The sequence below is a fragment of the Lepidochelys olivacea genome (genome assembly GCF_965140295.1).
Source record: "Lepidochelys olivacea isolate rLepOli2 genome assembly, chromosome: 10".
Classification (NCBI taxonomy): Eukaryota; Metazoa; Chordata; order Testudines; family Cheloniidae; genus Lepidochelys; species Lepidochelys olivacea.
Genome location: NC_140420.1, coordinates 31,476,686 through 31,494,390, shown reverse-complemented (window position 1 = coordinate 31,494,390; position 17,705 = coordinate 31,476,686). Strand labels below are relative to the sequence as shown.

General features: G+C 41.0%; 1 protein-coding gene and 1 long non-coding RNA gene across 6 annotated transcripts in view; both read left to right on the top strand.

The window, feature by feature from the left end:
• KATNIP (katanin interacting protein) overlaps positions 1-17,705 on the top strand; it is a 179,513-nt gene that overhangs the window by 23,710 nt on the left and 138,098 nt on the right. For 4 of the 5 annotated variants that reach the window (XM_084642115.1, XM_084642113.1, XM_084642117.1 and 1 more), the window contains exons 3-5: positions 149-318; positions 6,226-6,320; positions 9,847-9,978. In XM_084642115.1, the coding sequence (XP_084498241.1) occupies positions 149-318; positions 6,226-6,320; positions 9,847-9,978 (397 nt within the window). The remainder of the gene's footprint in view (positions 1-148; positions 319-6,225; positions 6,321-9,846; positions 9,979-17,705) is intronic. The other variant, XM_084642116.1, reaches the window with a different exon arrangement.
• LOC311527780 lies at positions 12,381-15,975 on the top strand. The gene is made up of 4 exons (XR_014713442.1): positions 12,381-13,494; positions 13,570-13,690; positions 13,779-13,871; positions 14,134-15,975. It is a non-coding gene; the product is annotated as an uncharacterized lncRNA (long non-coding RNA).

Here is a 17,705-nt window from a genome sequence, read left to right as displayed (position 1 = left end):
AATAGCTCCGGGCGGTTATACCTTGGAAGCTTTTATGATTCAGATTGTGAATATGTTCTTTTGTTCCACAACCCAGCAATATATATCTATTGTTAATTCATAGATATTTTTCTGAAGATCACATTAATTACTGTCCTTTCTATTTTAGGATATTGAGACATTTGAAAAGAAAGGACCCCATGCAAATCAAACTAGAGCATTTAGAACAAGGATTTTCTCTGTATCTAAATGGAGCTAATTCAGAGTCAAGAAACTGTCGCAGAAAACCCAGTTTTCAAGAATTCTTTAGATGTGGGTTGCAGACTGCAAGGATAAATGGTGAGTTAAAAGTAATAGTTACTCAATATCTTACTAGAGTCACCATTTAAAACCTTTGCTTATTAGACTAATAAGCTATTGGCATGGCTACTGGATTTTAAAGAAGGTGAGCTGTGAGGGAGTAAGGGTGGTAAGACAGTACCAGCTGAATGTGGTGAAAATGAGGCTCCATGACACCACTTCATCAAAGCACTAATGCCTATACTACGCTACAGAGACAATCCTAACAGGAAGCTGATTATACCTCAGTGGAGCCCCAGACAGATCCAGTATTTAAGGTAAACTGGATCTTAAACATGTTCATAACCAGGCTGAAGTTATTTAACACAGTTGGGGCTCTAGTTTGCTAGGTGTTGAAACCAACATAGTTGTAACCAAATACTGCTTTTTTCTCTTTTTTTACCCTCCTATGTATTTGTCTAAATTCAGTTTCTATCCATTGGATATCATTATGCCTTTGTCTGCTAGAATACAAAGCCCTCTACTATCAGAAATCTTTTTATGTACCAAGTTACCTCTTAACTTTCTATTTGATAAAGAGCTCAATCTATTTATAGCTTAAGTGTCTCCGTGTAAAGCAGGTATGCCAGTCTTAATTCATAGGCCTCAAACCTCCTACAATCTCTCTTCTAGAGGTAAGCCATATCCATTAGTAGCCATTGTCCTTATACCCTAATCATTCAAGTGTTGGTCAGTTCAGATCAAGGTATGGTGTGTGTGTGTGTGTGTGTGTGTGTGTGTGTGTGTGAGTGAGAGAGAGAGAGAGAGAGAGAGAGAAAGGCGTGTTCAATAAATATTTCTGTTCTATATTTGAAAAGAAGTAGGATGGTGCACTCACATCACTTAAGGATGATGAAATACTTTGCAGTCCATTAGTAATAGGGGACATCTGGTAACATTACTCGTATTCAAGCGAGTTCAATGGTAATCAATCAGAACTATGCAGTCCAAATGTTCAAATTAACATCAAGTTGACTGAGACCCTGTTAAAAAGAAATCCTGCGTAGCTGGATTCTTTTTATTTACCTTCTTATCTTTAAGGCTTTAGGGTTCACACAGGGAGGGGTGACACACACACACACACCCTTACCCTCCCCCCACAGACACGGGAAGAGGTGACACACACACACTCCTGTACACCTCTCTCACATGGGGGGGCGGTGACCGACCGACCTGACCCTCCCTGCCTGATGTTCTCTGCCCTCCATGCCTGGCTGGGCTCCTGGGACAGACCAGCCTCTCCTGGTACCTGGTACTATGTCTTCCTGAGGCAACATGTGGGTCACATGCCCCTGCTCCCCAGATTTCTGCCAGGGTTCACACCAGAATGTGGCCAGCAGCAGCCTTTTGGCACTGTGTGGGAAGGAAGGGATGGGATCTGCGTCCAGCTGCAGGGGAGAAAGAGAGGAGGAAGGGATGACCTGCCCTGTGTCTTTGCAGAGCTCATCTCTTCTCCCCCACCCCGCTCCTATGTGTCTGAAAGCAGCTTGCCCCTTCCTGCCCTCACAGAGTCGAAAGACAGCTAACGCCTCCAAGCTGCTGCTGGCCACCGACATTAACCCAACCACCTCCTGTCCCCTGGCTACAGCATGGGCAGGAAGGGGTTAAACCCAAAGTATGCATTGTGCACCAGGGCCCAGGGAACTTGACTGCAGGGGCTTCAGCGAACAAGAGCAGAGAGGTGGCTCAGCAGGGAGGGTGCTTAGGGGACAGAGCGGCCCTGCGCTCCCTGGGGACAGGACCCAGGCTGGTGGAGGTTTGTGAAGAGGGTGCTAAGCCCCTGTCCTGGGGGCTTCTGTGGAGCCTACAGATTCAGGGCGTGAACAGGCTGGAAATCACTTTCCCCGACTCCAGAACTTAGCTGAAGGGCAGAGAGGCTTCCCCATGCCAGGGATGTGTGGGATTTTGGCACATGCAGGGCTTGGCTCCTCCAGGCCAGCGCCCCGGGCTGGAGGGTCTTGGGTTTTCCTGGGGCACCAGCCAAGTCAGAGGCAGTGGGGGAAGGAAGGAGCCTGCCGGAAGGCTGTTAGTGATCTGAGTGTTCCAACCAGGGGCTAGATCTCCGCACAGCACTGAGAGCAGGACGCAACCTGCTGGGAGGGATATGGAAGAGAAGCAGGGCTGGGGGGTGGGAGGGAAGAAGGGGCAAAGCAGGGAGAGGACAGTGAGGGGGGAGCACATAAAGGGCCAATGGGTGGGCAGCAGAGGCAACACATAACAAACTGCTGCCTGGCGCCTTCCTGCACTCACCAGCCACTGCAGCTTGCAGCCAGTGCTGGTCAGAAACGGAACCGGGGGCAGGGCCCTGCTGGCTGGGAGCCGGCATGCAGCGAGGGCTGTGCTGACGGACCAGAAGAGGGAGCAACCAGCCCCACTTGCTGCATCTTCGCCTTATCATCAACCTTGCACACCCACCCCCATTGCCAGCCACTGGACCGCTCCATTCACCACTTAGAGTTGTCCAAGAAAATACGTGGTCACTGAGGTTCATTTTTAATAAATCTTGTAATGATGGGGAAATTCCAGGAGACTGGAAGAATACTAATGTGTCAATATTTTAAAAGTGCAAGCAGGATGAGTAGCCTGACAGCAATCCAGGGCTAAATAATGGAAAAGCTGATATGGGATTAAGTCAATGAGGATTTGAAGGATAGGAATATAATTAATGCCAGTCAACATGGTTTGATCAAAATAGATCTTGTCAAATAAGCCTAATTTCATTCTTTGAGGCGATTACAAATTTGGTTGATAAGGTATAAGTATCAATGAGGGTCGATTTTATGAGTTTGCTGAGGTGCCATTTGGACATTAAAACTGAAATCTAACAAATTAGATTTGCCAATTTGAGAAGTGTTATTGCCAATATCAGAATGAAATGTAATTAGGTTACCCTCTTTTTACTGAGTCCAGGGAGCTTTAGCTTAGTAATTTTAATGCTAGGTTCTTCTCAGGTCAATGTTTACCTGGGACAGTATTTCTAAAATAGGACATTTGGTTATTTTTAACCAGTCAACAGTTTATTAATTCACCCAAACTATATCATATACAATCAGCAGTTCAGTAAAACTGTAGGTACAACCAATGTTTTAGGCAGTAACTGCATACAAAACATACAGTCTTGCAAGCTACTGTCATAGACTAGGGGCTGAGGTTCAGCTGTTCTACCATGTAACAATACAAATCACCAAGATTTCTTCTTATATTTACTTATGATCTTCAATCTTCAGTTCTTTAGTATCTCTACCACATTTATTATATTTCCAGCCTTCCTCCAAGGCAGGGGTGGCCAACCTGTGGCTCCGGAGCCGCATGCAGCTCTTCGGAGGTTAATATGCGGCCCTTTCATAGGCGCTGACTCCAGGGTTGGAGCGACAGATGCTAACTTTCTAATGTGCCGGGGAGGGGAGGGTGGGCGGCGACGGCTCACTGCTCAACCCCCTGCTCTGTCCCAGGCCCTGCCCCCACTCCACCTCTTCCCCTAAGGCCCTTGCTCCTCCCCCTCCACCACAGAGCCTCCTGTGCATGCGAAACAGCTGATTGCGGGAGGTGCTGGGGGCTGATGGGGGTCTGCTGACATATTACTGTGGCTCTTTGGCAATGTACATTGGTAAATTCTGGCTCCTTCTCAGGCTCAGGTTGGCCACCCCTGCTTCAAGGAGTAAGGATACACTTGTTTTAAAGGCACTTTTAAGGATGTTTTCCCTGCTGTTGATTGGTTTGGTCTGAAAGGGACAAGTTTAAAATATCAAGCAATTGCTTAAAGTTGTTGTTTTATTGTTTGTTGCTTTAAATCTCTTAGGTTAGTTTGCATAGACTTACAAAGGAGACCATGCAGATAGCATTAGTTAAAATCCAAAATATTTCTTGAGATCTCACTAAAAAGTGTAGACTCATTAAAATAATGTTCAGTTATTTATATTAAAGAACAGAAGGCGAAATACAATCTTATCTGAAATCTCACCACTTCTTTAGGGCTACAATAGAACAGGAGACATTGTCCACATATGAAGAGCCAGTTTATTTGATTCATGAAGGCATACAATGTGCAGCTTCTAATTTTGGGTGAAAGGCATATTGGTGGGATGAAACAGATTCTCCATGGTATATTTGATTCATAAGCCAAACAGATTTGGGGTGAAAACTTCTTGGAGTAAACAGGAAACTTGTTCCCTAACATAACATGCTGTTCGTGACTGGTTTAAACTCACAGCCTCCCTGCTCATCTCTTGATTGGGATTCACTTACAGAATGCAGTATGCCACCTTGCATAGTAAGACAAGGAGTTACTGTGATCCAAGGACCTCTTGATGCCAACTGGGAGAGGGTTATGGGCTCCTGCCAGTCAGAAGTGACAGCACCTATGGGGGAACTCCAGACGGCGGCAGCTAGCCAGAAGGAATTACTGCCAAGCTTGAGTCCCCATTTCCCTGAAAAGCATTAGGATTACACGAACATTTTTGAAAAGAACAGTGAGGACTTGCTGCCTCTGCACCGAAACTATTACTGCCCTATATATCTGCAACCCAGGGTGAAGATCCCTTATGGACTGATCAATGTCTGAGCTTGAACTGGCAGCCCTTCGTGAATGTATCCTTGAAAACCTGGCCAAGGGCTTCATCCGGCATTCCACCTCACCAGCAGGGGCTACAGTCTTTTTCGTCAAGAAAAAGGACAAAACGCTACACCTTTGCGTAGATTGGTGGGCTCTAAACCATGTAAAGGTCTGAAACGGGTATCCTGTACCCTTAATCTCAGAATTAGTAGATCATGTGCAGTCTGCCAAAGTCTTCAACTTAATGCACATCAGGTCAGGGGACGAACGGAAGACCACATTTTGAACCTGCTATGACCACTTCAACTATTTAGTAATGCCATTCAGGTTGACCAATGGTCCTGCAACCTTTTGCAACACTTTGTGAATGACACATATTTAGAGACATCCTGGATCAGTATGTAGTCATCTATCCTGATGTCTGAAAACACAAGTATGTCAGTCTTGAGGAGCATTGTTACCACGTTCATTCCATCCTGGAAAGGCTACAAAAGCATGGCCTGTTTGCAAAGTTGGAAAAATGTACTTTTGACCAGTCCTCTACAGGATTTTTGAGTTACATCCTCCCCGCAGAGGGTGTTAATATGTACCCCCAGAAGGTGGAGACCGTTACACTATTACCTTTATAACCAAACTTGTAAGCTCATAACAAAAATCAAGTTAGTTTGACGGGATCTATTTTCCATAAACCCATGTTGATTGGTATTTTTCTTTATTAATCGAGTCCCATATTAGCCACTTCACTATCTTGCCCAGAATTGATGTCAGGCTGAGGGACCTAAAAAGACCCAGTTTTGTAACACTTTGTTTCCAAAATTTCTGTGTGCTGTTGTATGAATCTCCACCTTTTGTTCAATAAACATATACATACTTTTCCTATAAACAAATCTAAGTGGTGTGTGCTAAGCAAAGCTGTGTTCCAAGGTGAACTAGTAAGCAGTGGTATACTGTTCCTTTGGGATCAGTGGGCCTGGTAATTCTGTGAGTGTCCAGTTGGGCAGGGACTGAAGACTACAAGTGGATACTTGAAGGATTTTTCGGTTGGTGTGTGCCTGTCACTAACCTGTAAAGAGAAAGTGGAGCCTATGGAGGTAGTTGCTAGTGTTGCCAGTAGCCAGTGGATCAGGGCACTGATCCCGAACAGGCACAAACACTGTTCACTCATGCTAAGGGCAGGTGGAAGCGAGGTTTCTCACAAACCTGGGTACCCCCAGGGAGCATCAAACTTGTGTTTAACTTTTTGTTTGACATTGGAATCAAAAAAGTGTCAGACCTGGGGAGCCTTATAAACTTTCTGAAAGAACTCCAAAGAGGATATGTGTTGTCAATTAGATTGTTCCTAATTCCTGTTTCAGATTCTGGTACGCCAGCCCAAGTAAAAGAAATTGAACTGCAAGGACGCAGCACGCAGACTGCACCAAGCAAAATCCAACGTAAAGGATGGCGTCAGGTATGGCGTGGCAGGGAAGAATGCATCCTTGGTGAACTGTATTGGGGCAGCAACAAGTTTGTTGGGAGGCCCTTTCCTGACCCTAACTACAGCCCTTAGTTCTGCAGTGTTACACAGGTATACAGGGAGACACACTGTGCAGTTCCTCTAGCCTGAGCAGTAGTCAGTAGGGAATTCTTACATTATTGAATTAAAGAAAAAGAGCAGCATGTACTGGTAATGGATATTGCTTCCCCATGAGAGGACAGTGGTCATCAGCCCCGCACTTGTTTACTCCACGGGAAAAAAAGTATTTTTAAAAAAATCTTGCAGGTGATCAGTTTATCAGAATTCAGTAGGCTGTATGTGCAGTAAGATGTCTTGAGCTATGACATTTTACAACGTTTCCCTGGAAGTTTTAGTTTGACACCAGTTGCAGTAGTAGCTATGACATGGTTCAGAGGAAGTGTGTATGCTCCAGACAGCTAATATTTTTAATAGGATCCCTATGGAAAGAAGAGGGAACGTGATTTCCACCTCAGGTTGTTGGGGTGTGGGGAAGGGGGGAACAGCAGAAAAAGGGACGATTGATTAGACCAGGAGCAGAAAGAACATATTGCTGCAGGAACCAGTTTGTGGAAGTATGAACGTAATGTTTGTTTGCCTGCTATATTATCTTCCTTCAGTGACTTAATCTGCTTATTTTCACAGATTTTAAGGCCAGAAGGGACCATTGTGCTCATGTAGTCTGACCTCCTGTATGAACAGGCTATAGAATTAATCAAATTTGTAAATTTTACAGTTCCAGCCTGGATTGATTCTAAGCAAGATGATTGAAATAACTGATTTCAATCATTCATATAGATATAAACTTGATAACTTGTACGTCTCGCTCAAGCAGTGACTTGCCTTAACAAATCTCTTCAGCCTTCATTTTTGATATATCAATTTTGTACTATACTTCTTCAAAATATAGTACATACACCTGTTTCACTGAAATTCCTGGGAGTTTTAGCACTAATGGGAACAGGATCAGATCCTGTGTAAGGAACATTACTCGAACGAAATTAAATCCAACCACAGAGAGCAGCTTGCTACACATTTTTTAAAAACAAAACTTTTTCTTTATTAGGTTTATACTTTCAGCAAAATGTTCAGTACTGTGTTATATTGAAATTATAAAATATTGCTAGTAATCTATTATCTTGTGAGAGGCCACAACTAACCATCTCCCTAGGGAGCCACCTGTATGGGTTTTTTTATATATATATCGTCCTTGTCATCAGCAGTATGCATTTCTAAACTGTTTCTTTCTTACTACCAGACCTTGTATCTGTTCATCACACTTTGCACATTTGGCCCATAATTTTTTTTAAATTATTTATTTTTTTTATTATTATTTTGACACAGTCACTATCAATAGGTACAAGGACACCTTTAGCATATTTTCCCATAGAGTAGTTTCTCTGATCTAAAAACCTGACAGTCTTTTCCTCTAAAATATCTGGTAAGATAGCTGAGCAGCCTACACCAAGGTTTCTCAACCTGGGGGTCGGGACCCAAAATTGGGTCCCCAGAATGTTTCAAAGGATCACGTGGCAGCTCCCATCCCAAGGGGGTGGCTGGGCTCGTCTCCCTGTTCCAGGCACTGCAACCTCTGGGGTCCAAGCACCACTCAAGTTTGGCCCCAGTATTGTGATGACAGGAGCCCGGGTAGGCCAAATTTGAGTGAGTGACGTTGCAACCCCATGAGTCAGGTCACAACTTCGCTCACAAATTTGGTCCAGTCAGAGGGAGGGCCAGACCTGAGTGGTGCTGAAACCCCGGAGGTTGCAATGCCTAGAGTGAAGAGCCAAGCCCAAACAGCCCCACAGCACAGAAGCCACCACTGTGGGATTAGTGCTGGGTAGGATCCAACCCCCACAGGGGCAGGATCCGACGGAAAACACCCAGCTACTCTGCCCCTGGACTATTTACTGGGTCGCAACAGGTCATAAACATTTACAAATGGGTCCTAAGCCCAAAAAGATTGAGAACCTCTGATCTAGACTAAACATTATATCAGTCCCATCACCATATGGGAACTTTATATCAACTTTATAGTCTGAATTCCCTTATTAATTTAGTTTCCTACTTTGGAGACAGCTGGAATACATCTACATAGAGCTGTTTGGGTGACTTCTTGCAATTTGACAGAGAATCCTAATGGAGTACAGTTATGACACACAGTTTGGACACTGAATGTAGCTTCTGTATTCAGCTTTTCCCCAGTAACTATGGAAAGGCTGGGAGGAATTTGGCTCTAAAAGTAATGAGTTTTAGACTTTGACCAACAAAGCACTTAAGTACATGCTTAACTTTAAGTACAAGTAGCCCTAACATCATTAGTCATTCCTGGGTTCAGGCTATAAAATTTCCTTATGCATTTGAAGTTTATAGTGTGTAATAAAGTTGAGGACTGTACAGAACATAGTTTAAATCCTATTTGTGCTGATAATTTCATACATGTGAATTGTGCAAAGCACTGAGCTATTCCAACATACTACACTATTTTTCTATTTAAGTGACTTTGGTATGTAATGAACTTAAGTAACTTGTCATAAATTAGATAAATGTCAACTAGCAGGTTTCTAGCAATCTGTTCCATTACTTTCTTTTCGGGAAGCTGCTTTTCTCTTGTGATGTCAAATGGTATTTAAAAATAAAGTGAAGATAGGAGTTCACTAAACTTCACATGATAGGGAATCTACTGCATCCCTACATAATTGCTTTAATGGTTAATTACCCTCACTGTTAAGCATTTGTACTTTATTTCTAATCTGAATTTGTCTAGCTTTAACTTGCAGCCATTGGATTGTCTTATCTTTCTTGTCTGCTAAATTAAAGAGCCCTCTGCTATCAAAAATGTCTTTCCCCCTCCCCTTTGTAGGTACTTGTGGACCATGATCAAGTCACCACTTAACCTTCTCTTGGGTAAACTAAATAGATTGAGCATTTTAAGTTTGTCACTATCAAGCATTATTTCCCAACCTCGATTCACACCTTGGGACTCTTTTCCACACCCTCTCTAATTTTTTCAACATCCTCTTTGAAGTGTTCACGCCAGAACTGGACACAGTATCCAATAATAGGCTCCCTATTGACAATACAGAAGTAATGCTACCACCCTGTTCTTATTTGATATTCCCCTGCTTACACATCCAAAGATCAGGTTCACACTTTTAACCAATGCATTGTGAGCAGGATGGCTAATGTAGAGACACTGCACCATTGCTACTTACATTGGAGCAATCCGATTGATTCAGCTCTACAGTGCAAATGCAGCCATTGCTAATACTTGTAACAATAGTAGATAAAATTTCACATGGGAGAGTATTTTTAAGTTAATGGTATCCCTTTAAACTTAGGGAAGGAATATCTTTCTAGGTACATTTTAAAGTTTATATCTAATATGCATGGATATAGCATTGTACGAAGCATGTGATAACTACTTACTTAGTGTGCTAATAACAGAAGAAAGATGTGATTTGTTTGTTTCTTTTTATAGAAACCTGTGCTGATTAAAACAGAAAGTGGCTCTAGACTCTGCATTTCACCTCCTCTGGAGTACTCTGATGATTTTGAACCTTATGAAAGCTTGAATATGGAGACAAACGACTATCATATTAATTGTTCCCAGGTACAGTTTGACTTCTGCTGTGGCATTGTTCATGATCAAATGTGAGTCTAAATGAAAGTGGGCTCAATTGCCATAGTTTTGGCAGCTGAATACTAATTCTCACTAATTCAAGCAAACCCATAATGTATATGGATAACTAGAGTATTTGGGAGTGGTTAAAAGTGACACCAGAAGGGTCAAAAATGAAAACATCTAATGTGTCATTTTAAAAGCATCAGTTTAGTCTAATTGCAGTCTACAACACTAAAATACGTAAATCATAATTGTTTGTCTTTTGCATGGTGTCACTACAAGGCAGAATTAAGGGTTCTGCTGAAGGAAAGCTTTCAGCCCTTAGAGGGATTGTCCACAAAGATTCCACTCTCTCAATTTTTGGGTCAATGGCAAACTTTGTCAGTGATGATTTTATGTTTTCGTCAGGTGATTGATAAAGCTGTTAGTAGTTAAAAATTTTATAGCATTCTTCACCATATAATTTTGACCGGTTTCTCCTCCCTTTCCCTACTTCTGGTTCATGTCCCACCCCATGTCTCCTATTTGTACCTGCACACTTTTGGTGTGGTTGGCCATTTTGAAAAAAATATTTATTTTTAGGGAACTTAGGGTGATTTGCATGTGTGGTTTTTTACATATTAAGGTTAGAAGAAAATATAGTTTTTTTACACATTTTTAGAGAAAAATAATTTGATCGGTTTTTAGATAATTTATAAAGTGGATTATCACAAAGTGGTAAAGGAAAAATGTCAGAAAAGAGTTTTTTAAATCTGCACTAAAGGAATAAGTTTTAAAACACAAACATGTCAACAAACCTCTTTAGAGAAAAAATAATCTTTATTCATTTTTTGAAATAAAGGTTGTGACACTGGCCGACCAGGACTGCCTGGTCTTGCTATGGCTTTAGGCCGCAGGCGAGCGCTGACAAATTAACCACTGGAAACTAGTCTGCTTCACCTATGTACTAGTATGGTTACAATGGGTATTGGACTTATAACAATGTATTTGGTGTTTAGACTTTAGAAAATTCTTGTAAGTTGTTGCATGCATTAAGCTCACTTATAATATCTTTATCACATACTATAAGGTAATATTTAAGTTTTTGCTTTGTATCTGTAAAACATATTTTCTCTGAAATGAGTCAGGAGGAATCATCTCCTGCCCATCGAGAAGGCCTATCAAAACTAAATTGGCCATTGTGGGACATCACAATACAAAGAGTTGGTTAATTGCCCCATTAAACCCATGAAGAGGCTATGTGCAAAAGGGCTTGTCCCATCAGCTTGAATTCTGGAAAAAAAGAAATAAAAATAGCTGACAAGAAATTTTTTCATCTTTTGCTGTTTGGACTCTCACAGGACCAGAGCTACAAAACAGAAGCAAAGATTCCTAGGGTTAACCTGGATTAGCCCTAAAAGACATTCAGAGCTGACATATTACTACAATTCTGTCAGCTTTTGAAACTAGAGACTGTAACTCATTTGTGTATATATGTGTGCCTGCTTTAACTTTGTAATAACTCGTTCATTTCTTTTCTTAATTAATAAATCCTTAGATATTTACTATAGGGGCTACAAGCGTTGTCTTTGGTGTGAGATATAAGGTACACATTGACCTGGGGTAAGTAACTGGTCTTTTAGGACTGGAAGTAACCTGACTATTTTGTGATCTTTTGTGTAAAGTGACCATCTATTAATGCTTAATTTGCACCAAGGCTAGGCTTGGCAGTTTATAACCTCAGCATATCTGGGCTTGCTGCATCAGTTATGAATGTAAAAAAAATTGTTTGACCTCCAGCACCTCTTTCGTTACAAATTAAGCACTGACATCTATCACATAGGCCAGCCTGCCTGAGTGGCAAAATTGACTGGAATGCCCCAAGGGACCATCTGTGACTCTATGGTAAGGCTGTTATAGTGATTTAGGAGTTCACACTTGTTACTGGGTTGGTGATATCTGATATAGAACATACAACCAGTTTGGGGTCTCTGCTCTGCTTCTTGACAGTCTGTCCTAAGGTTGGCACTCAGTCGGAAGCAAATCCAGACAGTGTGACAAAATTAATAAATATTAGTTTTTAGAAAAAAATGTTCTTTATGCATTTAGGTTATTTTGAAATAAAATCTGAAAAATAATTGTATATCTTTTGAAATAAAGAATAGTACATGTATTTTTAGAGTACATGAACAAGACAAATTGAGAGAACCGCCAAGAAAAGCAAAAGCCTCTTCGCCTGTTACAGAAAGAACAAAGAGAGAGAGAGAGAGAGTGAGTTTTAAAGCAGCAAGAAAGCCTGTTACTGATCACATGGCAGAGAGAAGAGAAAACCACCTTAACTCTGTGACTGCCTCTAGTGAAATGCCAACAATTCCAGGGTCAGCTAGCTTGGAGCAAATCACACCTCTTGGCTGAGCCAATCAGAAGCTGTTCTATAACTACATCATCTAATGCATCTCCCTGAACCAATCATAATGTCCCACATGACCACTGAGGCGTGGTTATCAAGTGTTGGTCAATTAAAAAAATACAGCTGTTTTGATGAGCCATTTAGAAATAACCTTTCGCAGAATGGATTGGTTCAGTGGTTCTCAAACTTTTTTTTTTTCTGCGGACCACTTGAAAATTACTGAGGGTTTTGGCGGACCACTTAGGGATCTTTCCAAATGTTGTTTGTACTGTTAGCTAACTAGTGTAAAACTAACCATTGTAAATATAAAAAAAAAAATTTAATAATAAACTTTTTTTGTTTTAATGCGATGGATGTGCCCTCTCTCTCCTGCTGAGGCAGCCCCTGACCTAGGGCTGAAAAGGAGGGGGGTCTCTCCCCCACCACAGCAGCCACAGAGCTGAGGTTGGGAAGGAGAGCCATCTCTCCCTGGCAGCCGCAGCCTTGGAGGTGGAGAAATTCTTTCTCTGGCCGCCGCAGCCCTGCACATCCCAAATTCCCCTCACCCCCTCTTCTCACCCCACTGCTCCCTTCCACCTACCTCCTATTCCCCCGAAGGGCACCACCTCACCTTACATGTGCATCTTCTCCAGGATGCCTGCGTGGCTCCACTAATTAGGTGTGCGGTCTCCCAGGTGCTCACCTTAGAGGGAACTATCCACGGACCACCTGAATGAAGCTCACGGACCACAGTTTGAGAACTTCTGGATTAGTCTGCAAAACTCTAGTCAATGATTGTCTGACCAGTGTGTATAAAACCATGCTTTTTTGCACGGGGTTTTAAATTGAGAACCTATAGATAGGAATCATGTTTTTACAAGATGCCTACAGACACCAAGAAGCTAGAATTGCCTTTGAATGCACCTGCATGTATTCGGAAGAGACAACCTGTTTACACTTATTTTGCTAAAGAGGAATCACCAATACCGAATCCCATGTTCCATCCAGAATTTGAACTGAAGAACCAGGGAGACTTTATGGAGTTGTCACCGGTTGTAAATGAGGAAAAAGATGTAAAGGACGGGGCACAGAGAGATTTGTTGCCTGTTATGGAGCAGGCAGACTCGAGAGCAGAGGTAAGAAGGGTCTGTATTATTTTATAACAAATTGTTGAAAAATTATAAGAGGTTAAATATTTATATTTTTTATAGGCAGGAGAGGAAGAAAAGCCTTATATACATGGACAGAGTGGCTGTGGAATTGTCAGAGGCTAGTGAGGCTCAGAGTCAGGCAGTAACTGATGAATCATGGGCAGATGGCGACATTGTTATGGTAAAAGTAGCTGAACGTTTTTACAGATTCTAAAAAAAATTATTACAATCACGCTTTTGAAATGAGGGGTTTGGGGTTTTTTTGACAGATAACCAAGCCAGGACCATACAGGATCACAACCCAATTGTGGAGCAAGTGGCCAACAGCTTCAGAACTATCTAAGCCAGAAGCACATGACGAGGTAAGACAGCTTAGACCATTTTAAAAGAAAATGAGGTAGAAATACAAGGCTTAAAAGCTATCCATTTGTTTTTAATAATGGAGCAAAGACAGATGATACGGAGAGAAACTCAGTTCCTGACAATGCGACTGACAGGGATGATGATGATTCAGAAACAGATGAGGGTATGATTGAGGTAGCATGTGTGAATTTTTTGCCTTTTTAATTTTTAAACTACCACAATGAAGGATTTAAACCCTACTTTTTTCTTTGCTTTTGACAGATACTTCAGGATGAACAGGATAAAGAGAACCAGCCTTTGGGAAGGATAAACCTGATATGCACATGCTCCTTTTGCATGAAGCAAGATTTAAAAAAAAAAATACTGTAAAAAGTACGGTAGAACCTCAGAGTTATGAACACCTTGGGAATGGAGGTTGTTCGGAACTCTGAAATGTTCGTAACTCAGAACAAAACTTTATGGTTCTTTCAAAAGTTTACAAATGAACATTGAGTTAATACAGCTTTGAAACATTACTATGCAGAAGAAATATACTGCTTTCCCTTTATTTCTTTTTAGTAGTTTACACAACACAGTACTGAACTGTATTTGCTTTTTCGGTGGGAGGGGTGCTCCCCTGATTGCTGCTGCTGCCTGATTGCATACTTCCACTTCCAAATGAGGTGTGTGGTTGACTGGTCAGTTTGTAACTCTTGTGTTCGTAACTCTGAAGTTCTACTGTAAGGTGGTTGACCAACAGAGCTGTAAAGACTGTTGTTAGGGCCGTTGTAGTAAAAGCCCTTTACCTTTGCTTGAAAGGACAGCATTTAGATAACTGTGACACTTGTGTGATAAATTAAACCAGTCAGTGCTGCCACAATTGTGTACTTTGGGGATGCTCGGAAACATTTCACCAGATTGGATGCATTTCTTCGGAACTGAATGTGGCACAGATCCTAAGTATAATTATGAGCGAAAGCTACAGACTCAAAGGGCTTAACTTGACCACTGAACCATAACTGAAGTTGTCAAAATGATAAAGGGGGTAGAAGAGCCACCATATCCGTTGTCACTGCTGATAGGCATTGGAAATAAGGTGCCAGCAAAAATTGGCCAGATGGTGTGTTAGAGGGTTTGTAAAATAGATTATAAAACCTTTTACATGACAAAACCTCATCTTAAAGGATAAAAAAATTGAAACTGAATATTGATTAAGATGTACATGGCCCACAGTCAGAAACAAATGTAAAATACAAATATGTATAATTGCTTCACATATTACTGCTTTTAAGTATTAATGTAAAATATGGTGCATTGCTCTATATTATATAAAAAACAAACCAACCCAAGTTTGTTTTTTTTGATATGCCTTCAAGTTTTGGGTCAGAAATAGTGGGATTGCTAAAGAAAATGTATTGCTTTCCCAGGGAGGTTGGGAGTCTTGGGATTGTACACCCTTCTATGAGGCTGCTAATAAAACATAGTAAAATTCTGAGTAGAAAATGAGTTGTAGCTTGGCTTACAGATCAAGATGCTTACACTTTGCACAAACTGGCAAGAATTACATTTAAAAGAAATAAAAAGGTTGTGCCTGATGTGGATGTCAGCATGACCCCAACTCTAACCAGTGATGGTTGTAAATATGTTTTAACGGTGATAGACATTTTGTCTAAATACGCCTGGGCAATATTCCTAAAGCATAAGATTGGAGAAGATGTGGCAAAGGTGTTTTAAAGTTATTTTTTAGGTGTTTAAAGCTGGGTGCCTAAAAAATTACAGACAGATTGAGAAAAAGCGTTTTTAAACAAAGCTTTAAAGAATTTGTTAAAACAACAAGGTGTACACCATTTTGTTACCAATAATGAAGTCAAGCCAGGGCTTGTTGGAGAAGTTTTACAGGACTTTAAAATCAAAGATGTAGGTATTTTACTGCCCGTAGCACCTGTCGATGCATTGACATACTGCAGGCCTTCACATACAGTTACAACTGAAGTTATCACAGAACTATCAAAGAATGACCAAGTGATGTTTCCCATGCTAACTCACTGAGTATGTGGAAAACTGTCTATGGGGACAGTTTTAAAATAAAGGAAATGTGAGCGCTTTTTAAGAAAGGAGATCATGTAAAGGTGTCTAAATCAAAAGGAGCTTTTGAAAAGAGATATCTGCAAATCTTTACCAAAGAATATGTATTATGTCTGTTCTTTTAGAACAAGGGCAGAGACCAGTGCACACATTAAAGATTACAGAGAAGAGGAAGTTGTGGGATCTTTTTACCCTGAAGAATTACAAGAAGTAAACACTAACCAGGACCATGTTTGCAGAATAGAAGAAATTCTAATGAAGAAAGGATGGGTGAGAAACAAGTGTTTTCTGGTGAAATGGAAAAGGTGGCCTGAAATATTTAACAGTTGGATTAAAGCGTCTCAAAAACTCCAATAAGGGCAAAAATGGCTGAAGGAGGGTTTTATGTCACTTTATCTCACAATGTATCTTCAGGGACTTTTCCTTAAAATACTAGTTCCAACTTTACAATACAGTTAGCCAAGCCTTTGGGATGTTGCTTTATCAGAAATTGATTGTCACTCATGGAACATAATCTCTCATGATTTACCATTCATGATAGCATTGAAAAAAAGGTGATGATGATACTATATAGAAGTGGATTATTCTTCAAGCATTCAGTAGAGAACATCAGAGAAACCATGAACAGCGATCCCAAGATGCCTGAGGTCAACATCATTTAAAATGCAGTGACCAGAAGGATTCAGTTAAAAGCAAAAGCAGACAATGAAAACTACTTTTTTTGTATGGGGGGAATTGGGAGCGATACCGAATGAGAAATGTAAGATAGTCTCACACCCTGCAGACATTACAGGGGGCTTTAACGCTTTATACATGCACCTGGATATAGTGGAACATCAGTTACTGGGAGACTACTATATACCACTGTTGCAGCAACAAAGAATTTATTACTACTACATATGACATACTGCATTATGCCCCTGTGAGTAAGCAACACATCAGTACCATCACTATTGAAATAAATAGTTGAACCAGAGTAAAAAAGTTTCATTTCGTTTTGGGAAGGTGATTGTTACATTGCATTTGCGCCCCAAGCCAGTTAAGGGATGTTGACTGTAAAAAAAAAAAAAAAAAAAAAAAAAAAAAATTAGGGGGATCCCTCTTTGTGTAGGAACTACTACAAGGCCTAAATTCGTTATGCCTTACCAGGAATATCTAGGATTACCCATCATGTATGGGGCAGGTTTTGATAGATATTCTGTAGTCTTTTTAGAAAAAAACTGATTTTGAGAAGGGGTTTAGAAATAATTAAGCCTCACATGAAAACAGCAGCTTAAATTATAATCAAGATATAGTGAACCATGTGTCTAGTGCCATTATGAACAAAGTAGACATGCGCATGCAACAGGAAGGTCAGTCTAGTGGTGATGAGAAAAAGCAGTATCACAACATCAATTTACAGGCCCCCAGGCCCTTGGGAGGAAAAAAAAGCTGTCAGAAGATGCCTCAGAAGAGGAAGCAGAGCATGGCTGGTGGTAAAAAGGATATATTTTTAAAATACAAAATGGCTTTCATTCATTGTAGTTCTGAAGAATGTGCCAAATCAGGATTGGCTCCATTTCAGATAGCCCCCACTCAAGCCAACATCAAGAATAGCTTTTGTGTAAAGGTGCCACCTTTGGCTGCTTTAATGGTGAATGCCTCTCTAGAATTTTTTATTTTGGGACACAGGGATCATTATTTAGACCTCCACAACACAGTGCTGTACATATGCTTCAAGGTTGTGAAAGAAGATGGGTCAGACATTGATGAAGATGCCATGGTAGCCC